The sequence below is a fragment of the Eumetopias jubatus genome, unplaced genomic scaffold (genome assembly GCF_037043125.1).
Source record: "Eumetopias jubatus isolate StellerSeaLion01/CBP00866 unplaced genomic scaffold, mEumJub1_p1.0 scaffold_13, whole genome shotgun sequence".
NCBI lineage: Eukaryota > Metazoa > Chordata > Mammalia > Carnivora > Otariidae > Eumetopias > Eumetopias jubatus.
The window spans coordinates 66,744,012-66,764,877 of NW_028274819.1; the positions used below are offsets into that span (position 1 = coordinate 66,744,012).

The following is a 20,866-nucleotide window of genomic DNA, read 5'->3' on the forward strand; positions in this document are numbered from 1 at the left end:
AGCGGCCGCGCCCCCGCGCCCGCCTCACTCAAGTCACGTGTCAGCCAAAGATGGCTGCGCTCGGAGTAGGTGAGCAAAGGTTGGAGTGAGCCCCATCGTGGTCACCGAGGCCGGGTGGAGGCACCGACTGCTGTGAGGAGAGCATAAGTTACTGGTATCCCAGAAAAAAAGGTAAATGCCCGTGTATCTGGAGAAGCACAGCGCGGTGACATACTGTTCACCGGCAGTGCGGGAATGAGATCCTGGAAGTGGGTCAGAAGGGGGATAGGGGAGACGGCACCTACCGTCTCTTCACTTTGCACACCAGAAGAAAAGATCTTATATTTGTTAAGCCAAGAAAAAAAAAATGCGCTTGAATTTAACCCAGGTTTTACTGCCAGTATCCAGAGTGACCTTGGCCTAACTTAATTTCAGAGTCCCCACTTGACTCAGTGTCTCATAGTTAACGTGAGCTAGCTAATGCAAAAGCCTTTTGAAATGTTTGTAGTATTTAAAGGTGGCATTATCTTGGATTAGGATTTATTAATAACAGACACACAATGTCTTACTGCAGGCTGCCGTATCACACTTTTACGAATTAAGGGAGACTTTTAATAGCTACACCTTAGAAATAGCTAGTTCACAGAACTCGGAACCTCACCAGTATGCAGAGCGTGGAACAGAAAACTAGTGATAGCATTAGGCAGGGCTTTCGGAGGAAATAACATTTATTTCAGACATATACACCGTACACTTTTTATATACTGAATTTATGTGTTTCTACACACCCACCTCCAACATATACACCATACACTTTCTCTGTGTATACTGAATTTGTGTATCTACACACACACACACCCGCCTCCAACTCATAAACAAAATCATTCACAGCTCCTGTAGGGCAGAGATTATGTCTGTCATGGCACTGCAACCAGGGCCCTCAAGAAGTTTGAGTCCAGGAAACCTACATGTAAATTTCTAAGTCTACATTGTACTTAAGTCTAAGGATATGAAATCTCACTTAACATGCTCCCAGTGACCTCTTATATCTAACAGGTACCCAGCAGTAAATCAGTGTTGTAAATCAATCTTGTAGCAAATAGAGAACCATGAAAATCTAATTTTTTCCCTGATTATAATGAGGTTAAGCATATTTTCTGTTTATTGGCTGTTTGCTTCCCTCTGTGAAAATACCTGTTCAAACCTTTTGCGAGTTTTTCTTAATGATGTGCACTTCTTTACATTTTCTGGGTACTAACTGCTCCTTTGTCAGTTATATTGCAGACATTTTCTCCCACACTGCCTTCTCTTTATAGTATCTATTGATCAACACAAGTTCTTAATTTTAGTTAATATTAATGTTCAGTACTATTTGCAAATTAAGAAATTTTTTTATATTTTATTTATTTATTCATGAGAGACAGAGGGAGAGCGAGAGAGGGAGAGAGAGAGAGAGCAGAGGGAGAAGCAGGCTCCCAAGGAGCAGGGAGCCCGATGCGGGACTCGATCCCAGGACCCTGGGATCATGACCTGAGCCAAAGGCAGATACTTAACGACTGAGCCACCCAGGTGCCCTTAAGAAATATTTTTAAGGGTTATAAAGATATTCCGTATTTCCTAGAAGCTTTATGGGTTTTCATGTTCTGGTTTCTGTTTTACTTAGAATATATTTTTTGGTATGGTATGTATGCACTGATTTTTCAGATTATGAATCAAGCTATAACTAATTTTTTAAATTAAATATTTATGGTATTTAGAAAGCTTTTTATAAACCTTTATGTTGTCTTTCTATAGGTACCTATTATTTTAAGGCTCAAGATGAAAAATCATGAACCAGATGATACTGTCAAGGAAGACTTAATTTTCAATATCATAACCAGAAAAATTAACCAACTCCCAGAAGCAGAAAGGTAAGATCCCTTCTTAATTTAAAAATATTTTTTACCAGGTGGATTTTCATCATTGGTTATCTCACATTTATTTGGTTTGAATATAAACATAGACTATCAGAAGGAAACTGAGCTCTTTTTCTTGCCTTATTGAGAAAACCTGAGACCAAGAGAGATTAACCATTTTGCTTGAAGTTGAGGTGAGAATTCATGTCTTTGGATCTTATTATATGATCATTTTCAGTTTTTCCATTTGGCTTAGAGTACTATTAAATGTGAACATTTATGGATTCATCTAAATAACAGACCTTTAAGATGGCTTTTAAATTGTCTTGTCAATGCATTTCTATTATGTCCAACAGTCCAAGAGAGTGCTATGTAACACATAACTAGACAAGGAATGCCAGAGAAATGGGATCATGGCTAAAAGATCTGTATCATTAAATAGAAAAAAGCTATATAGGAACCATACTGATCTTTGAGGACAACACTGAGTGAACTATAGTGCACTTCCTTAGCAAGAAGACCTCTCTGACTAGGTTCCATTTAAATAATTATGAGGCCAGAAAGGATAAAAAAAAAAAAAAAAAAGCCAACCTAGGGAGGGGGTGGAGGAACAGTATCTCAGGCAGAGGGGTTGGCATATGCCTAGGCCACAGGATAGCAGAGTTGATCATATCTCAGGGACCAGTGTTTCTGAAGTACCGGGAAGTAGGCATAAGGCTGAAGGACAGCAAATGATTATGATCCAGCTAACATTTCTAAAGAACATTCCAGTTGCTTTGGGGAAACAGATTTAAGGTAGGAGAGGAGAAAAAAGAAGATAGTAGGAAAACTGGCATGGTAATCTTGGTGAAGTAGTGATGGTAAGGGTTTGAAGGATTTGAAATACATTTTGGAATTACAATCTTACTGTCCTGAGTAAATTCCAGTCTTGCTGCCACTTACCCTCTCAACAAAGAGAGAACCTATAAACCCAGGGCAGCAATAAGAACTTGGGAGATTTCATAAGCTGTATATCCTACAGCTCTTCCCCCACCACACACATATTATACATCCTTTTTGTTATTTTCCTGAGTTGGATAACAGAAAAACTTTTCAAGCACAAAAAGGCCTGTGTCCATTTTTCGAGGTCAATAATGTAGAGCGCTGGAAAGACTGACATAAGGAATAGAGTAGATGGTGGCAGCTTCGAAGAGAAAAGAGCAGGCTATATCAATGGTACTTTCACCAAATTAGATTGGAGAAGCAGTGGGGAAGTAAGCTAGAACACAAAGTAAGCTTTAGTTTGGAAGTAATAAATTGCTCTCAAACACTGGCACCTGAACAGAGCAGGTGACAGTGTCTCCTTACCTTTGCCTTATTCCCTATTTTCCTCTGTTCCTATTTTCTTATCCTTGGTCTCCTAAGCTTGAATCCTCACTCCTTCTTGCATTATCATTTGATATGCTTAATAGTTACTTGAAAAGTCCTTAGGTGTATGAAACTTTAGTATCAAAAACCTCACTTTCTGATCTACAAAATGATTTTATGTACCATATATTTCATTGCCACTTGTTAAATATGATCTTACAGTTCATGTGTTTCACATTTGTGTGTCTAGTTTTAAACGTGTGTCTTGCCATTCATGAGTTTCCAGTAGTAGAGGCATTTTTTTGGAAAACTGACTTGCAAAGGAGCTATTAGATAATAACAATTTTGTACTTACTGAATTAACTAAAAAATGTGACTCTAAGCCATAGGGAATTAAAATTTGGGAGACCATAAACTTTGCTATTCAGATTCTAGTTTCACTCCTTTTTATTTACATAGTTTATAAATTTTTAAAATACTTCACATCAGTATATAACTTAATTCATATATTCAAAATATTATATTAATATAGTAATATGTAAAGATATATATGGGCAAACTATTTACCTTTGAACATTTGGTTGCTAGAACTAAAATGGAGATTATATTTCACAAGATTGTTATGAAGATAAAAGGATTTCAGAAGAAGCGCTCAAGTTTCCCATTCCCTCAGTGCCCACAAAAATACATAGGTCTTTCACATTCATGTGTTTTCTGTTGTTACTGTTGGTAGGTTCTCTAGGCTCTCCTCACTTTTTAAAATAGTATCTTGTGTACCCTAAGTTTTTAAGCTGCCTCTCTTGTACTTCCATTACCATTTCAGTAGATTTGTTATATCTCATGCTCACGTCTTTCATCCTCCAATAATAAACTATGAAAACACTGAAGATAGAAGATAATTTTTTGTGACTTCAGCATCAAGTCTGCTGCATGTAGTAGGTGCTCAGTGATTGAATGACAAGCACCATTGATTGCAAAGTGACAGTAAGAAAAGTATGCTTCATACAATATAGGGAGCTGTTAGGAATTCCTAGAAAAGCTGTTTTAACAGGAGTGTTAACCATAGAAGTTAGGGGGGTATTGTGTGGCTAGTCTGGCTAAATAAGTAATGAGAAATTTAAGAGACTGATGCCTGTGTTGTAGATGGCAAGGCAGGTAGTAAAAAAAGCTAAGTGGTAGGCTGAAGAGTTTAGAGTACTTTATCTAGCATTAAGTTTAGGTATTATTTTTTTCCGAAACTAAGGAAAGCATAGAACTTGCATTTTAAAGCTCGTATGTACCTTGACTAAAAACCAATTCTACCACTTAGTAAGTCAAACATCAATTTATTCTTTATTTCAATGAGTTGTTGTAAAGTACTTAGCATGGAGTATCCCTTAAATGTTAGTACTCCTCCACCCCCCTATCCTGACTCTGATGCTTCAGGGTAGTGAAAGGAAACATAATTAACTCCACTTTACTGAATGCCTTTTAGGTGTCAAGTGCTATTGAAACCAAGATTAATATGTCTTTGTATCCACTATCTTCAAGTTATTTACTTAAAGACTAGTGGGGAAGCCTGACATACAAATCAGTGATTGTAAGATAGTATCACCTTATCATCTATTGTGCTAGAGAGGTAAATATTGGGTATTGTGGGCACCCAAAGGAGAGGCATTCATATCAGTCTCTTCAGAAGCTCTTGCCTGTTATAGTTGGGGGAAATTTTCTATACTAATATCTTTTGCAGAATCACAAAATACATTTAGCAAAATCTGAATGTATCACTCTATCCTTAAGTGTTGACCAAATTCAAAAGCCTTTAGGATAAAAATCTATATGTAAGTTATTTTAAAAGGTTGTTTTATGGAGCTATAAGGGATAAATGTTGTATCCTGTTATTCCTAAAGTCCTGTTAAGTCCTATAACATACACCAGAATTGTTGGACAGCTCACAGAATATAGTACCTCCCAAAATTTTCTCTTTTTTGTCACCACTCAGGAATCTGTTTGAACATGGATCAACATATGTTGGACTTAATGCTGGTCTCTGTGGTCTAATAGCAAATAGTCTTTTTCGACGCATCCTAAATGTGACACAGGCTCGTATAGCTGCTGGCTTACCAATGGCAGTGATCCCATTTTTGACTGCACACGTATCTTACAAAGGTTTTGTAAGTTTACCTTTGAATACAGGTAAATTCTATTTCACTATCACCAGAATTTGCTTTAGTATATATTTGCACCTTATGTTAATCCTTAAATATTAACATCAGGTAACTAACTATATGCTGTATCATAGTCAGTGCATGGGTAAGACTGAAACTTGCTAGCCTATGTAAAGTGCTAGTTCATATTAGCAAAGTCTTCTGTACAAATAAAATACAATATACATGGAAGTTCTAAATACTTTCCCTTATCTAACTTATCTTTCCCACAGTTCTTAAAGAAATATTTGCAAACTTTATCTTTTTAAATGACTGCCTTAGTTTTTTTAAAAAAATTTATAGAGAAGTCCCTCAAGAGAGAAAACACTTATGGGAAGAAGAGTCTATTTACACAGTAAATCTCTCAAAGCACTAAATGTATATACAAGAATTTTCAAGTATATGGAGACTTGATTTCCTTTTGACAGTTTACCGTATGTGCGAGTGCTTTGAGTACAGGCATATGTTGGAGATATTCCAGGTTTGCCAGACTACTGCAATAAAGTGAATGAATTTTTTGGTTTCCCAGTGCATATAAAAGTTATGTTTACAATATGCTATAGTCTGTTTAAAGGGTGCAGTAGTATTATGTCTAAAAAAACCAATGTACATACCTTAAAAAATTGCTAAAAAGTGCTAACCATCATTTGAGTTTCCAGCATGTGGTAATCACTGATAACAGATCACGGTAACAAATATAATAATAATGAAAAAGTTTGAAATATTATGAGAATTACCAAAATGTGACAGAGACATGAAGTGGGCAAATGCTGCTGGGAAAATGGTGCCTACAGACCTGACCAAAACAGCGTTGCCACAAACCTTTAATTAAAAAAAAAAAAAAAATGCGTTATCTGTGAAGGGCAGTAAAGTGCAGCACAATGAAACAGAGCGTGCCTATATTATGAAAAATTTGATTTCACATAAAAACATTATTACCACAGATGATGGGATAAAAGTCCATTTAAATTCTCTTAAGTGCTGCTCCAAATTGGTTTAAACTGGATGAGTATTTTGCTTGAATCCCCATGATCAGTGTAGAAAGAATTTTTATGATACAGGGAAACCTACCACCCAGTAAAACATGTTATTAACTTAGCTTTCTATTTTTAATATAGCTTATACTAACTTGGAAATGAATAAAGAATTTTATAAAAATAGTAACACTATATAATGTAAAAACATAAGATGAAGTACAAATTATTTTTTAAAAATTCCCATGGGTTAAGTTTTTGACAGACAGAAAAATATTACCTCAGGTTTGCCAGTACAAGTGCAGAAAGATAAAAGCAGTACAAACAGATTAAAAATCCTCTAGCAGTTATTCCTGGCTATTTTAGGTTATCTGTACTATAATTATACCTTCTAACATGCCTTATAGATTTGCATTTGCTGCCTAAAAATTGAGTATCTCTGACACTTTTAAGACCTTGCATTCTTTAAAATCATGTTTGTATGACTATCATGACCTTCATTGTCAGAACTGATTTATTTTCTAGGTGATTTGAATTGTGAAACCTGTACCATAACACGGGGTGGATTGGTTGGTTTCGTTTTTGGTGGTCTGTACCCTGTTATCTTGGCCATACCTGTGAATGGTGGCCTAGCAGCCAGGTAAGATTGTTTTCTCATGATCAGTGGAAAACTTCAATATATAAATGATTACCTAGAAAATGCACAAATTAAAATAGATAATTTTCTGCCTTTAAGGCAATGTTAGTTTTTTCTTATAAGTAATATTACTTCTCAAGAATTTGAAAACAGTTCTAGAAATTGATCCCATCATATTTCTTGCATGTGTAGTTCAGGTTCTTTACCTTAATTTGTGTACTGAATGCCAACCACAAAGCTACAAACAGTACTATGCCTAACATGATAGCTAATTATATGCTCAGTCTTAAAAGTTTGAGCAATTCCACTAAAGGAAAATTCCATCACAAAATGGTTGGCTATAAACCAGTATAATTCAGTTATTTTCTTTTTTTTAAGATTTTATTTATTTGAGATAGAGTGAGAGCAAGAGCATGAGCTGGGAGACGGAGAGGGAGAAGCAGGCTACCCACTGAGCAGGGAACCCGACGTGGGGCTCGATCTCAGGACCCTCAGATCATGACCTGAGCCAGAGGTAGACGCTTAACCGACTGAGCCACTCAGGCGCCCCAATTCAGTTTTCTGATAGAACTCTTTTATCAAGCAATCTAAGTTGTATGGGCCTTCAGAGGTAAAGTGGAGAAAGGGACAAAAGAACAGTTTAAGGACCAATAGACATCAAAGAAAATAACTGAATTAACTTAATCTTTACCTAAACTACTTTTATCCTAAAACTTCTAGGATTAATATATATTGTACAAAGGTTTGCCATTTGATACAACTATCTTTTCTATAGAACTGTCTCAATGTTTTCTTATAGATATGAATCAGCCCCGCTACCAGAGAAAGGAAACATCTTAACTTACTGGACTAGAATTTCTAAGCCTGTCTTTAGAAAGATGTTATTTCCTATTTTGCTCCAGACTATGTTTGCAGCATACCTTGGATCTAGACAATATAAGCTAATTATAAAGGCCCTTCAGTTACCTGAACCTGGCCTAGAAATTCAGTGACTGTTAAACAAATGTGTACACAAAAATAAAATTGTAATGTATGAATAAGTGTCTAGTGTATGAATAAACGCAGACTTTTAATCATATGAGGTACAATTCTGGAACTTCTAACATAAGGCTACACCGGGCAGCAAACAAAGGCTGAATACTAATAACGTAGTATTCGTAAACAAAATCCTTAAACTTAATCCTTAAACAAAAGCTTAACTTCTCTAGTTTGCCCAATATTCTACTTTGCTTGCCCCACTCCTTTACATTAAACCATATTTTGGTCTGTAACAGGAAAAATAACCATACAGCAGTTTTTACTTAAGACCTCATAAAGAACCCAAGCAGGAATGAAAATGGGAGGTGGGGATGAGAATTAGTTCACTACAGCAAATGTTCACTTCATTTTCCCAATTCACTGTTTCCATAGGTATTATTAATCCATAGAAATTTAGAACATATTTAACAACCTTCCTCAGAGAGGAATCAATTCCAGTAGTCTGAAAGATGATAGGCTCAGCTAGAGCCCATATACTGACTGATACAGTGATACAATGATATAGTTACCTACTTCTGGAGTCCTCTTGTCTTTGGAAAGCTATATTCTTGGAAGATTGAGGCAAATTCTACCTTTGAAGCTTCCATTTAGTGGAACAGTTCTTTGGGATCACATACCTAGGCCTCTTCTTTTCAGCTGTGTGATGTTAAGCAAGTTAACCTCTTTTCTCTGGTTCTCAGTTTCTTCATCAGTAACCTAACTCAGGACTGATATTACATAATATATGGAAATTGACTAACACAGCACCTGACATAAATGGTAGCTATACTCTTCCTATTGTTCCTGGTTTTGTTTTCTAAAATAGCCTAGTCTAATATTCCTCATTTCCCAAGACAGATCATTTAAATTTTTGAAGTGACCTTTTGTGCTCCCCTTCGTGAAACTTTTCAACTCAGTTCTTCAAACCATTGTCTTATGTGACAGCATCTAAATCAGCATTGTCCAACAGAACTTTGTGTGATGACGGAAATGTTTTATACATGACTGACAATGTTAGCTACTAGCCATATGTGGCTCCTGCGCACCTGAAATGTAAGTAGCCAACTGGCTACGTGAATTTAAAATTAATTATTAATTTAATTTTTTTAGCCACATGTGGCTAATGGCTACAGTAATGAACAATATAGATCTAGACCAATACTTATGAAATAAGCCAGTCATACCAAATACAGTTAAGTACCATCCCAGATCATATTCACAAGCATCTTAATTATCCCTTTCAAATATAGTGAAATATTTGTTAAATAGTTTTATGCTATATAATTTCATAATTATATGAAAGGAGAATTTAGCTTGTCACCTAGAAAAGGCAGCCTTGTGAGTGAAGACAGGCTTTCAGGGTCTCTTCAAAGAGAAAGCAGTCCAGCTAAAGATTTTAAAATTCAAATGAAATTAACAAAATACATTTTAAATTTTTCAGAAAGCAAAGCTGAAGTTCAACAAGTGCCTGGAAATGTATTCCCTAGCAAACATATATGAAATGATCCCAAGTATGAGGCAAAAGAATCTATATTTTGCCATGAATATTCTCTGGGTTACAGAATTAGGGGTAATTTTTCTTTTTGTTTTGATTTCTTTCTGAATTTTCTGCTTTCTATAATGAACATACTCTCTGACCCAAAATTACACACTTCTATTTACATTCTATCATTTTTATTTAAAGGAGAGTTCTACTTATCACAGCAGAGAAGAAAATGAATTAAAAGTAGTTCCTGACTTCAAAAATAAACCCAAATTACTCAATTAGACTCCTTAAAAAAAGGAGAATGGTGCTATCAACTTAGATAATTCAAAAGCCACTGATATAACTGAATTGGTAATTCAGTACAAATTTTTTTTTTTAAGATTTTATTTATTAGAGAGCGAGCGAGAGAGAAACAGCATGAGAGGGGAGAGAGTCAGAGGGAGAAGCAGGCTCCCCATTGAGCTGGGAGCCTGATATGGGACTCCATCCCAGGACTCCGGGATCATGACCTGAGCCGAAGGCAGTCGCTTAACCAACTGAGCCACCCAGGCGCCCTACAAATTGTTTTCTTATCCTGACACATTCTAGCATAATACCTTCTATAAATAGAAGAGTTTGCAATGGTTTCTGTAACCAAAAAGAATTCCTTTCAAGAATCTGTCCTCTACCATGTATTTTTTAAATCTTTTCAGTTAGTAAAAATGGGCAACGTAAGCAAAGACCGTATTATTTTACATCTGTTGCTACAAGGTCTACAAAAATTTTTGGTTGGGGGCAGATAAATACATGTCAACTTGCTGTGATCTGTGTTACAATTTAGGGAACAGTCATTTGTAGCTAAGACCTAAAGAACACTGCCTCAGTCAGGAAGGCAGTTTTTTAGTTCAGTCATACTAAACTATTTAAATCCATCTTTTACAATTTACTTGGTGTAGTTATCTGGCTCTAAGAAAGAGGACTCATTATATTATACTTCAGATATTAATATAATTTGTAAACCCCAAACTATAGAACATTAAAAGCCAGAGAGGTCTAGGAAATTGACCTCCGTGGGTATACAGCAAAGATGCAAAATTCAAAGGCAGTGTAAAGAAAACTTGGGCCACCAATAAAAATCAAATCTATGCATATTAACACAACTACACAATTTTTTAGAACACCATTACAGACTACATTTTTAAATTAGATTAAAAATTAAGCAGAATAATTTTCAACAAAAATTACTTCGGGTCAACAAAACTACAAAAATTATTGAAGTCAACTGTAAACTGGTTTCCTTTTAAAAAGTGGGGAAAATGGCTCTAAGAAATCTTGAATGTACAAATTAGGGAAAGGTAAAAAGGAATAAAAAACTTATCAGTAACCAAAGCAATGAAAAAGGCAAAGGCAGGTTCACAAGCAACTTTCTATTAACCTATGTATTTTTTTAAATATCTGTTTTTCTCTAATATTGCATGATCTATATTCCTACTGACAGTTATTTACTTTCTGAATTTAAATTATATCCGGTTTAATTTTTCTGCATTTCAAAACTGAAAGTAAATGACCATTTGTAGTCTAGGTCAGAGCTGAGAGCAGTCTGGTATTGTAAGGCAGTAACAAGTAACTGCCAGAGAGAGGACTGAGACAGTCAAGTTCAAATATGTGAAAAATACTGTGCAGGCCACACAAAACGTTCTACAAGTTTCTAATGGAAGACCTCCCCGTTTTGATCCCTAGCTTGGATGATAACGACCTGGCTTCTGAAGAAAAAACTGCACAGTAAAATATAGAAATATAAACATTTGGGAGGGTCTCAAAACTTTGATGAGTGTGGGGGAAAAAAGCACTTGAAAGTATTTTACTACCTATTCAACTTTCAAGAATCAGAGACCTTAAACTAGTACTTCCAAAACCAGTACTAGTACTGGAAGTACTAGTTTAGTACACCTAAACTAGGTGATCACATATTTTTAAAGGTAATTACTCATTATCAGTGAATCACTCTGTTCTTAATCATCACCAACTAGTATTAATGCCAAATCTTTGGTTGTGGAATTACAACGAGCTGTAGCATTTGTACCGTGGGAGCATCCATCAGTCAAGTATAAGCCACTGGGCATGCCCTTTGCTGCCTCACATCACAGACACAGACTAAATTTAGATTACAAGAAACAGAGTGGATTTAATATCATACAATAACCAAACTGTTATTTGTAGTTATTATGATAAATCATCCTGGGCCGATCTCCTACCCCTCCCACCTCTCTGATCTGCAAACTTCCCAATGAGTCAATAAGATAAAATGACTCAGTCTAGACCAGATGAAAGAATGTATTAACATAATCCAACAAAAATGAAATAAAACAATCCAGAATTGAGTGTTTTTTCACACTTGTAATAAACTGGAAAAATGTTTCAATTAAACAACCATATTATGTGGAAAAAAAACCACTCATCGTCCAGAATACTAAAGCCCTTACATAACACTAGAGACATTTAATATATAACATTAGAAACTAGGATACTATTCATAAGAAACCTCAAAATAGTCAAAAAAAAGTGTCAAGTACTCAGAGAAAACTCAAGAAGCCAAACCTCAGAGTGCAAACATCCTATTACCCTGAATTGCAATTAACTACTCACATATTTAATCATAATTTTTTCAAAGATACACAAATCAATGCATCTGTTAAAAAGACTACTCTTTATAGTTAAGGACTTTACATTAACTTTTATATTCTACTCAGCAAGGTCTGCCTATACTTCAGATTGGCTCTCAAGTTCCAGGAAATAAATACAAACTCATGATATGCTCTGTGATCCCTGATGGCCTGTTTATGTAATACTACACCACTAAATGTAATTCCATAGAATGTGTTCTTGACTATGTAAAGAATCTAATATTCCTTGATGAAATACTATAATTCTCTTCTCAAATGGTTACAATTTTTGAAAGTTATGCAAAGAACTGATCATCACTCCCATGAAAGACAAAAAAAAAAAAAGTATAATTCTGTTCCAAAATTAACTTAGTCTCATGTATTTCTATTAAGTCTTTCAAGGATTCCAGAGAATCTTTTCATATCTCCATTTCTGGAAAGTGAAATCAGTATAGAAGTAATTTGGGAACTTGAAAATGGCATTCATTTTTTTTCAGCAGATGCCAAATTTTTGACCGACATGGCTCCCACAATTACTTTGTTACCATCAGTCCAGTCAGTTAACAGGTTGTAGGAAAAGATTCGTTTTTGCAGACACTGCTAAGCTGTTTAAAGAGAAGAGAGAGAGATTAATTTAGTGATTACAAAATGCACAAATATTTAAAATACTTCGTACACTTTTTGTCGGATTATATCAGAGGTGTGACTACATTTTAACAAACGTGGACTTTTTAGTTAGGACTGGTCAAGAAAGTGCAGAAACAGTTAAGTCAATATGATAGAAATAGGTGGTCAATATGATGTGTTAGTTCAATTAATGTATGAATTCCTGTCACCATCAGAAGACCAATATCAAAAAGCTACCTCTTTACACTAATTCTGTATCATTTTGCCATAGAGGCAATTAGGGAAGAAAAAAAAAGGTTCCCCAAATACTGTTTTCAACCTCTACAATAAATAGAGCCAAACCTTAAAATTTCAAAACAATCCATATTATATTCCAGAAGTCTCCTTTATCCAACTACTAATCATTCAGAACACAATTTTCTAAAAATAGTAAGACAACAGTTTCATATTAATCATAACTTTTTTTAATTAACAAGTAGTGAATAGGACACTTTAAGATATTGTTTACTACATACTGAAACAGATCTGTTGTAAATTCAGAAACCCAAACATTTACAGTAAAATGTGCTTACACATAAATATGATCAAATTTATTTAAAGCCCCTGATAGGTCCTAAATACATGCAATACCATGTAAAAACAAGACCATGAAGTTGATGCAAAAAATGACAAAATCACTAAGTCACCAAAATTAGAAAGAAAGAAAAAAAAAGAATGAAATGGAAACTAAGAAAAGACAGTTAAAACATAAGGAGCCTAACAAAGCAGCTTTAAAAATAGGCGATACTAATCTCCATTTTCAAAAGTTCTTAATCAAGTATTTCCAAAAACTGCCATTTATAAAATGACATCCTAAAAATCTACACTTGGAATTTTCAAAGCATCCCAATTCAGAAAGCTTTGACTACTGTTTCTCTCCAGCCCCGAACTTCAAATAATGCAGGAAAAGCACTGACATTAGAAGAAAATATTCCAAGGGAATGGTATTTTAGAAAAACACACTTACTGCTTCCAGAACCTTTTAAGACCCACAGTCAGCATTAACAACAATCATTTTTCCTATTTTCATCCATTATTTTCCAATGTCATGTTAGAGATGAATAAATTCTTTGAGCCCATAACTGAAAGATCAACAAACCTGGTTTTATTATGACACCATATTTTTGTCATTGGTACTGCACAAAATTATATACAAAGAATTATATACAAAATGTTCAAGTATTAATTTCAATTCAAGGCTTCTGTTTCAAAAAGCTACATTTAACATATTCCATAGAGATAGCACAAATTAGTCATTTCAAATAATTTTTCCAACTACTTTTGGTTTATATATATATATATATATATATAATTCAGTAGGCACTAAAAATCCATGCAGCTGCATTGTGAGGGGCTTGCTCCTGCACTTAGGTATAAGCAGGTTAATCACTCCAGGTTGTGAATTTGGCTACTACCCATTCATGCTCAAGTGCAGTAGATGATTTTACAAAATACGCTGTAATGCACTGGAAACCAGAGACCAAGTTGGTCTCAAATCGTGTTATCTAGCAACAAAACATTTACAGTTGTGCAAGAACAAGGATTCCATCTTTATAACCAAATAACAACAAAATAAAACATGTGTAAGATAACTTACATCTTTGGACTGCTGGAAAATAGTTTTTAATTATGAACATTTTAAAATAAAAGACAGCAGAAGCCCTGATATTACCTCTTTTTCCTCATTTCTTATACTACCTTTTAAAATAAAGCAGGAAATGTGGCCAGCAGCTGGTCCCGTCTCTTCTGCCCCAACAGCTGTATCCACTTTAGCACAAAGAAAAACAAGGATGCTAAATATGTATATACTTTATCAAACAGTGATGTTTCACAAAGAATTTCTTAATGCCTCTTACACTGAAGGCCACAGTAACTCAATCTATACAATTGGACAAAGAATAACACAGTACTTCAAGCGAAGAATATGTCCCATCTTTGGAAAAAGTGTCAATTTTGTCTTTAAGTAGCCAGAAGCACTCATTTTTTAAAATTATTTTTAAATAGGACAAAAACCTTTGAAATAAGAGTAAGATTCTTTGTGAAGCCTCACTTTACACGTTTTCATTCACATTTCACAACCTTCAATATCTAATCATACATAAATTTAACCTAAAATTTTAATACAACAAAAGTAAAAGTGTTCAACAATTTTTTATAGTCAGTGATAGGGTAATCACTGTGCTGGTCCTCAAAGAAACATTTCATTAACAATTCTTATTCCTCCAATTAACATAGAGATGCATGTTAATTTCCAACTTCTTTAATGGTGAGATATTAAAATATTTTACTCTAAATAGATTGTATTTCTACATCTCCTACTGAAAACTAAAAGGCATACCCAAATATTTAAGATAGTTCTGTCATCTCCAGCAAAATAACTATCACATTTGTGCAAGCCCCAAATACTTATTGTCAACCTCTAAAAAGTTGCTCTAAAATTGGAATTCCAATTTGCACCTTGTACAACTCGGAACTTCCATTCAACTTCACCTGTTTCACTGTCTCCAAACTGCATCTCTATTAGCAGCTTTCAGTGTACAGTTGGAACCGATGTCATCCAAGGCCATGTCCACACTGGGGACAGAAGAGCTAGGTACACGCAAGTCTGAACAAGGGGACACATTAACAGCTATTTCAACCAGAAGAAGCATCTTAAATACATTATTGACCAGCACAAGTCTGTTTCCAGGGTGGACAGGGCCCAAATTAGATTTCCCCTCCCACGTTCCAAAAAAGAAAAAAAAAAAAAACCCACACACACACACAAATTGAGATGTTGCCCATTAAAGTAGACTAAGCAGCAGAGCATGAGCGTTACGTGAAGAGATGGATCCTTACCAGGTTGTGAGGCGGGAACGACTGTTCTGTAACCCCTACAACGGAGCCTGGCAGGAAGGAAATCACCTAAAAAAGAAACTGTCAGAGAGATTTAATAGTCACATGTTATCATTAGGAGTTGGTTACAGTGTCACATTCATGCTTTTAGCTAAACACTTAAAGATTCAATATTACTTTTTCCTCCTCTGAAATATGTCCAGTGAAGATGTCCCACTAAAGTGTTTTACATGGTGTAAGGGAGTTGAAAGGGGTAAACGCGGATAAAGAGCAGATTACTTGACCCTACATTTTAAGAGAAGACGACGCCTTCCGGGCGCACGCCGAGCAGAACTCCACCGACACCTTATCCTTGTCCACATGAAGACATACTCCTCCCGCTGAGTCGTCCTCTTCCAGCAGGTCCTGCTGCTGCTTTCCCACGGGCAGAGCGTAGTCATGGTCACCGGCGGGCGAGTCTCTGAAGAGCGAGGTGGTCAGCCGCAGTCCCACGCCGCTCAGCCGGCTCAGCAAGCGAGCCAGTCCGGTCTCGTTGGCTAAGACGGCCCGTAGGTAGCGACTCTCCTCCTGCAGTGCCTGCACGCGCTTGCCCAGCTCCCGATTCTCGGCCCGCAACTCCTGGTTCTCGGCTGCCAGACCCCGGACTCGACTTTCCAGCCCCATCACGTACTCCTTCTTCTTCAGCCGATTAAGACGGGCAGCAGCCGCTGCCGCCTTCCGGGGACTCTTTGTCGCCGCCTGGTTGTTGTCGTTGCCGCTGCCGCCGCCGCCTCCTCCTGGGGACTTTCTCCGCCTCTTTTCGCCGCTGCCGCTGTCACTGCCGCTGCTGCAGCCTCCGATGCCGTTTAACAGCCTCTGCAGCAGGTCAGAAAACCGCTGCATCTCGGCAGCCGCGGCCTCGTCGTCGTCGTCCCCTCTCCACAAGCCGCCGCTATCCGAACCTCCGCCGGACGAGGAGAGAGGCCCGGGCGAGCTGAGCCCGGGCTCCAGGTGCCAGTCCGGTTGCCGGGGGTCCAGCAGATCTGCCAGTTCCAGCCCAGACAGAAAGTCCATGTCCTCCGTCTCCTCCCCGGGGACGCTGGCGATCGCCTCCTCCTCCATCTCCTCGGGCGAGGGCGCGCGCACGGCCACGCCGCCGCGGCCCCCCCTCCCGGCCTCCAACTCGCCCTCGTCGCCGCGCGGCTGTTTGCGGCCGGGAGATCCGACCGCCGCCGTCTCTTCCTCCTCTGCCGCCGCCGCCGCCGCCGCCGCCGCCGCCGCCGCCGCCCGGGTCAGGTCCGGGGGCAGCAAGCAGGTCGCGGCCGGAGCCGGGCTCTCGCTGCGGGTTGGGGAGTCGCTGCTCGAGGCCGCCAGCAGTTTCGTCAGGCTATGCCTCATGGGGCCCAGCGGCAGGCCCACGTAGGCCCCGGCCCCTCAGACCGGGCCTCGCGGGCCCCAAGGACCCCAGACCCCAGTGCGGGGGGCCAGGGAGCTGGCCAGAGCGAAACGGAGGGGAACGTCCGGGTCGCCTCCGGCCCCACTTGGCTGGTCGACCCCCCGCGCCGGGGCGGGGGGAGGGATGGGAAACCCAAGCGGCGAGGCCCAGCGATGACTCGACCGCGCCACCCAGACAACGGCCTGGCCGGAAGTCAGTCGATCTCACCCCAGCCCCTCCCACGGCGTTTCGCGCTCCACTGGGCTCCAGTATCGCGAGAGTTCAGTGAGGTCTGGAATGGGAGTAATTTCAGATTGCCAGTGATGTCATAGTCCGCAAGCGGCAAAAATAACAACAAATCCTGAATTTATTGAGAGACGGTCTACTCTCTCCGCCTTCTCTTCTCACGCCTCCGTATTCAGACTTCCACTTTAAGTGAAACCACTCACAGAATTGATCTTTTAAATGCCAAATTTATGAATAATCAAGTTATCCTGTATTTCCCTGGAATTTTACGACTGGCGACCAGATACCACTTGAAATTGCTCCTTTACCCTTCCGTTTGTAACGCAAGATCCTTTCGCTCAAACAGAGAGTACTAGAAAAAAAAAAGAGGTACATAAGTAAGTCATTCATATATAATTTAATTTTCCAAGTTTTTATTATAATTTTATTAAAATGTCTCAGCCGTTTCTATGCATTTTCTAAACAACAACAACAAAAAATGGTCTTGCCCTCGTCTGTAATAAGATTGCAAAACCATTTTCTATGTGTGTTCTGTAGTGGGCGTGATCGTGAGCATGTGTGGGTGCGCACATGCATGCCAGTCTTTTTGTACTGCCACTACCTCACGGTGTGAGTGATGATTGTACTGCTGGTTGTGTTAACAGAGGACATTTTGTTGAGTGAATCGTGTGTGTGACTTTTTTCCTGTTTGTTTTATCTTGGGGGTTTACGAAACTGACATGTTTTTTCTGGAAAGGACTATTGCCAGTTTCCAAATAGAATATTTTCTATTTTTTCCTGAATGAGCCCGATTTTGTTGCTGTTTTTCATCTATTGGGGTAAAAATCTCTGTGGCCAGGTTAAACAACCCTGTTGTATTCTTTTCTCTGTTGTGTTGGCCGTTTTATGAGCGTGCTTAGTTTTGATAACCACAGGTTTTCTAATTTTTATTTTTTTTACATTTTATATTTTATTTATTCTGGTCAATGTTTCAGGATCATATTTTCTTTGGCATCGACTTTACTTGAAATCATAAAACAAATTCTAATTTAAAAAATAGATATTGAAATGGGCTACATTATAGAGGCAAACTTTTCTCCTTAGAACTCTGGGGTTTCAACTAAATTTCTTCCAAGTTCTTTAGGAATTTCAGAAGTTTTTTTCCCCCTCAAATCTACATATACATTCTTGTGACAATGCTGTGGTCTCTCTCCATACTAAAAGATAACGAGAAATACATCTCTATCAGGTAGAGTATATAATTCCTTGAGATGGTTTTAACATATGGTTTTATTGATTCATTTTTAAAATATTTGAAGCATATTTTCCGTATTTAACCACAATAGTACATATGACAATTTCTAATGGCTTGCATAAGAAAACTGCCATTTGAGGGACACCTTGGTGGCTCAGTTAATCGGCTGCCATCATTCAGCTCAGGTCAAGATCCCAGGGTCCTGGGATCAGGCTCCTTGCTCAGCAGGGAGCCTGCTTCTTCCTCCTGCCTGCCCCTCCCCTGCTTGTGCTCACTCACTCTCTCTGTCTCTGACAAATAAATAAATAAAATCTTAAAAAAAAAAACTGCCCTTTGAGAAGAATATGTTAGGAAGTGTAAATGCAAAATATGAAATCTAAGATAATGATTCCCAAAATCAGGTGTATGAAAATACTACACAGGGAATAATGAATATGTAAATTACCCAAAGATTGGTGTAGGTCTGTGTAATGTTGGAGTCAAAATTCTAGCAAACACCTCTAGTGGTTTTAGTGATAGTCGGACCATAATAATAGGGTCTCTAAATTGAATTCCCATAGAAAATTAAAGTATCAGTCTCTTTCTTTAGAAGCTTTACTGCATAGGAAATAGCTTCACTGAAGTATTCTAATGTTTTTAATAACCACAGTTTTATATCTTTTATCTGTGCATAATAAAAAGGTATATATCAACGTTAAAAATTTCCAAATATTTCACAGAATATGTGAAAGAATAGTACAGTATCCACACTGATTTAGCAATACTATCCAATATCCAGACTCAACAATTCAACAATTAACATTTGCCATATATGCTTTATTTGCTCATAAATGTTTATAAAATATAATTTTTTTGCTGAATCATCCCAAAGTTGCAGACAAGACACATCACCCCAACATACTTAAGTATGTATCTCTAAGAATAAGAACATTCTCTTTCATAATCATGACACTATTATCAGGTCTTGAGAAAATTAACAATCATTTACTAATATTATCTATTATCCATGCCATATTCAAATTTCCTCAGCTTTCCTCAAAATAATCTTTTATAGTGGATACTCTCTTGAGCCAGGATCCAATCAAGGGTCACTTACTGCATTTGGTTATGTTTTTGTAAAGTTTTTTTTTCCATTTCTCAGTCTAAAAATAGTCCCTTCTATTTTATAGCTTTTCTTAATATTAGCTTTTTGAAGAGACAGGGCAGTTGTCTTAAAAAATGCACCACATTCTGGATATCTCTGCTTCTTCTTGATGTTATCTTGTTCCTCTAATCCCGCAAGGTATTGAAGCAGTACACAAGTACATTAGAATACAATGAAACAAAAAAATTCAAATTTTTGAAAAGCAAGATCAGTGAAAATATAGGTGAAATAGGAAGATAAGGAGTTCCAAAAGGGGGGAAAGTTTGTATTGGAATAGGATAGACGTAAAAATCTTACAGTTACTCAAGTTGAGCTAACAATAGACTAAGCTTCCCTGGCAAATCAAAAGGAGAAACTTTCCTTTGTTTTCTCATGAGTAAACTTTATATGAATTCCTTAGCCATTTTTCCAGTTCTTAGGTCTTAAGAAACTTCTCTTTGGGATACTGAATAAAGTAGCAAATAGCCTCAATGAATAGCTGTTTATATGGTTGTTTCTTAGATAGAAAGCAAGTGCCAGGAAAGTTGGACACTGATAAATCCCAGATATCCAGAACAGTACCTACCACAGCTTAGGCTTCAATAAATATTGCTGAATGAATAAATGAAGAAGGTCTCCAGTTTCAGCGGAAGGCATAACACAAATCTCAACTAAAAGACAACAATTCTGCAAGGGGCAAAAATAAATATGACCTATGGTATCTAGAAGAATAAAGAAAGAACCTTCCAGATAACGTCATAAAATTTTCCAAGTTCAAAAAGAGCTGGAATTCTCATGGAAATTGCATTAAATTGATTAGTTTATTTTTCCAAGTTATCTTATGCATTTTTTGCTACTGGACTGGATTATTTCTTCCTTTATATTTTCTAAATGGTTATTGGTGCTGCATAGGAAAGCTTTTGATCTTTTTTGTTAAATTTTTTACTGACTATCCCACTGAACTTTCTTAATAGTTTTTATTTTCAGCTTATTTGTTCAAATTTTCCTGGTAGACAATTATATCACCTTATAATGACAATTTGCCTCCTACTTTGCAGTACGTTTTTTTCATTATCTTGACAATGAAATACTTCCACCTTGATGTTAAATAATACTGTCGATAGCCAACTTCCTTGTCTTATTTCTAACTTTAACAGAAATGTCTCTAGTGTCTCACTGTTAATT

The 20,866-nt window shown here is 37.2% G+C and overlaps 2 protein-coding genes across 12 annotated transcripts; one reads left to right on the forward strand and one right to left on the reverse strand.

Annotated features, from left to right (window-relative positions):
- The first annotated feature begins 38 nt into the window (after positions 1-38).
- TMEM126A (transmembrane protein 126A) lies at positions 39-8,058 on the forward strand. The gene is made up of 5 exons (XM_028126801.2): positions 39-171; positions 1,774-1,889; positions 5,203-5,396; positions 6,907-7,021; positions 7,818-8,058. The coding sequence occupies exons 2-5, from the start codon at positions 1,798-1,800 to the stop codon at positions 8,008-8,010; spliced, it is 594 nt and encodes a 197-aa protein (XP_027982602.1). The 5' UTR covers positions 39-171; positions 1,774-1,797; the 3' UTR covers positions 8,011-8,058.
- On the reverse strand, positions 4,531-17,296 carry CREBZF (CREB/ATF bZIP transcription factor). 11 transcript variants are annotated; one of them, XM_088018080.1, is made up of 4 exons: positions 15,954-17,296; positions 15,668-15,745; positions 14,528-14,596; positions 4,531-12,768 (listed from the first exon to the last, which is right to left on the reverse strand). In XM_088018080.1, exons 1-2 carry the CDS (start codon positions 17,039-17,041, stop codon positions 15,730-15,732), a joined length of 1,104 nt encoding a protein of 367 aa, XP_087874206.1. In that variant the 5' UTR covers positions 17,042-17,296; the 3' UTR covers positions 4,531-12,768; positions 14,528-14,596; positions 15,668-15,729. The 11 variants fall into 11 exon arrangements, with proteins under 11 accessions (XP_087874206.1, XP_087874203.1, XP_087874204.1 ...); XM_088018077.1 differs by having other exon boundaries at positions 4,531-13,911; XM_088018078.1 differs by having other exon boundaries at positions 4,531-13,911; positions 15,320-15,745.
- Positions 17,297-20,866: the final 3,570 nt, after the last annotated feature.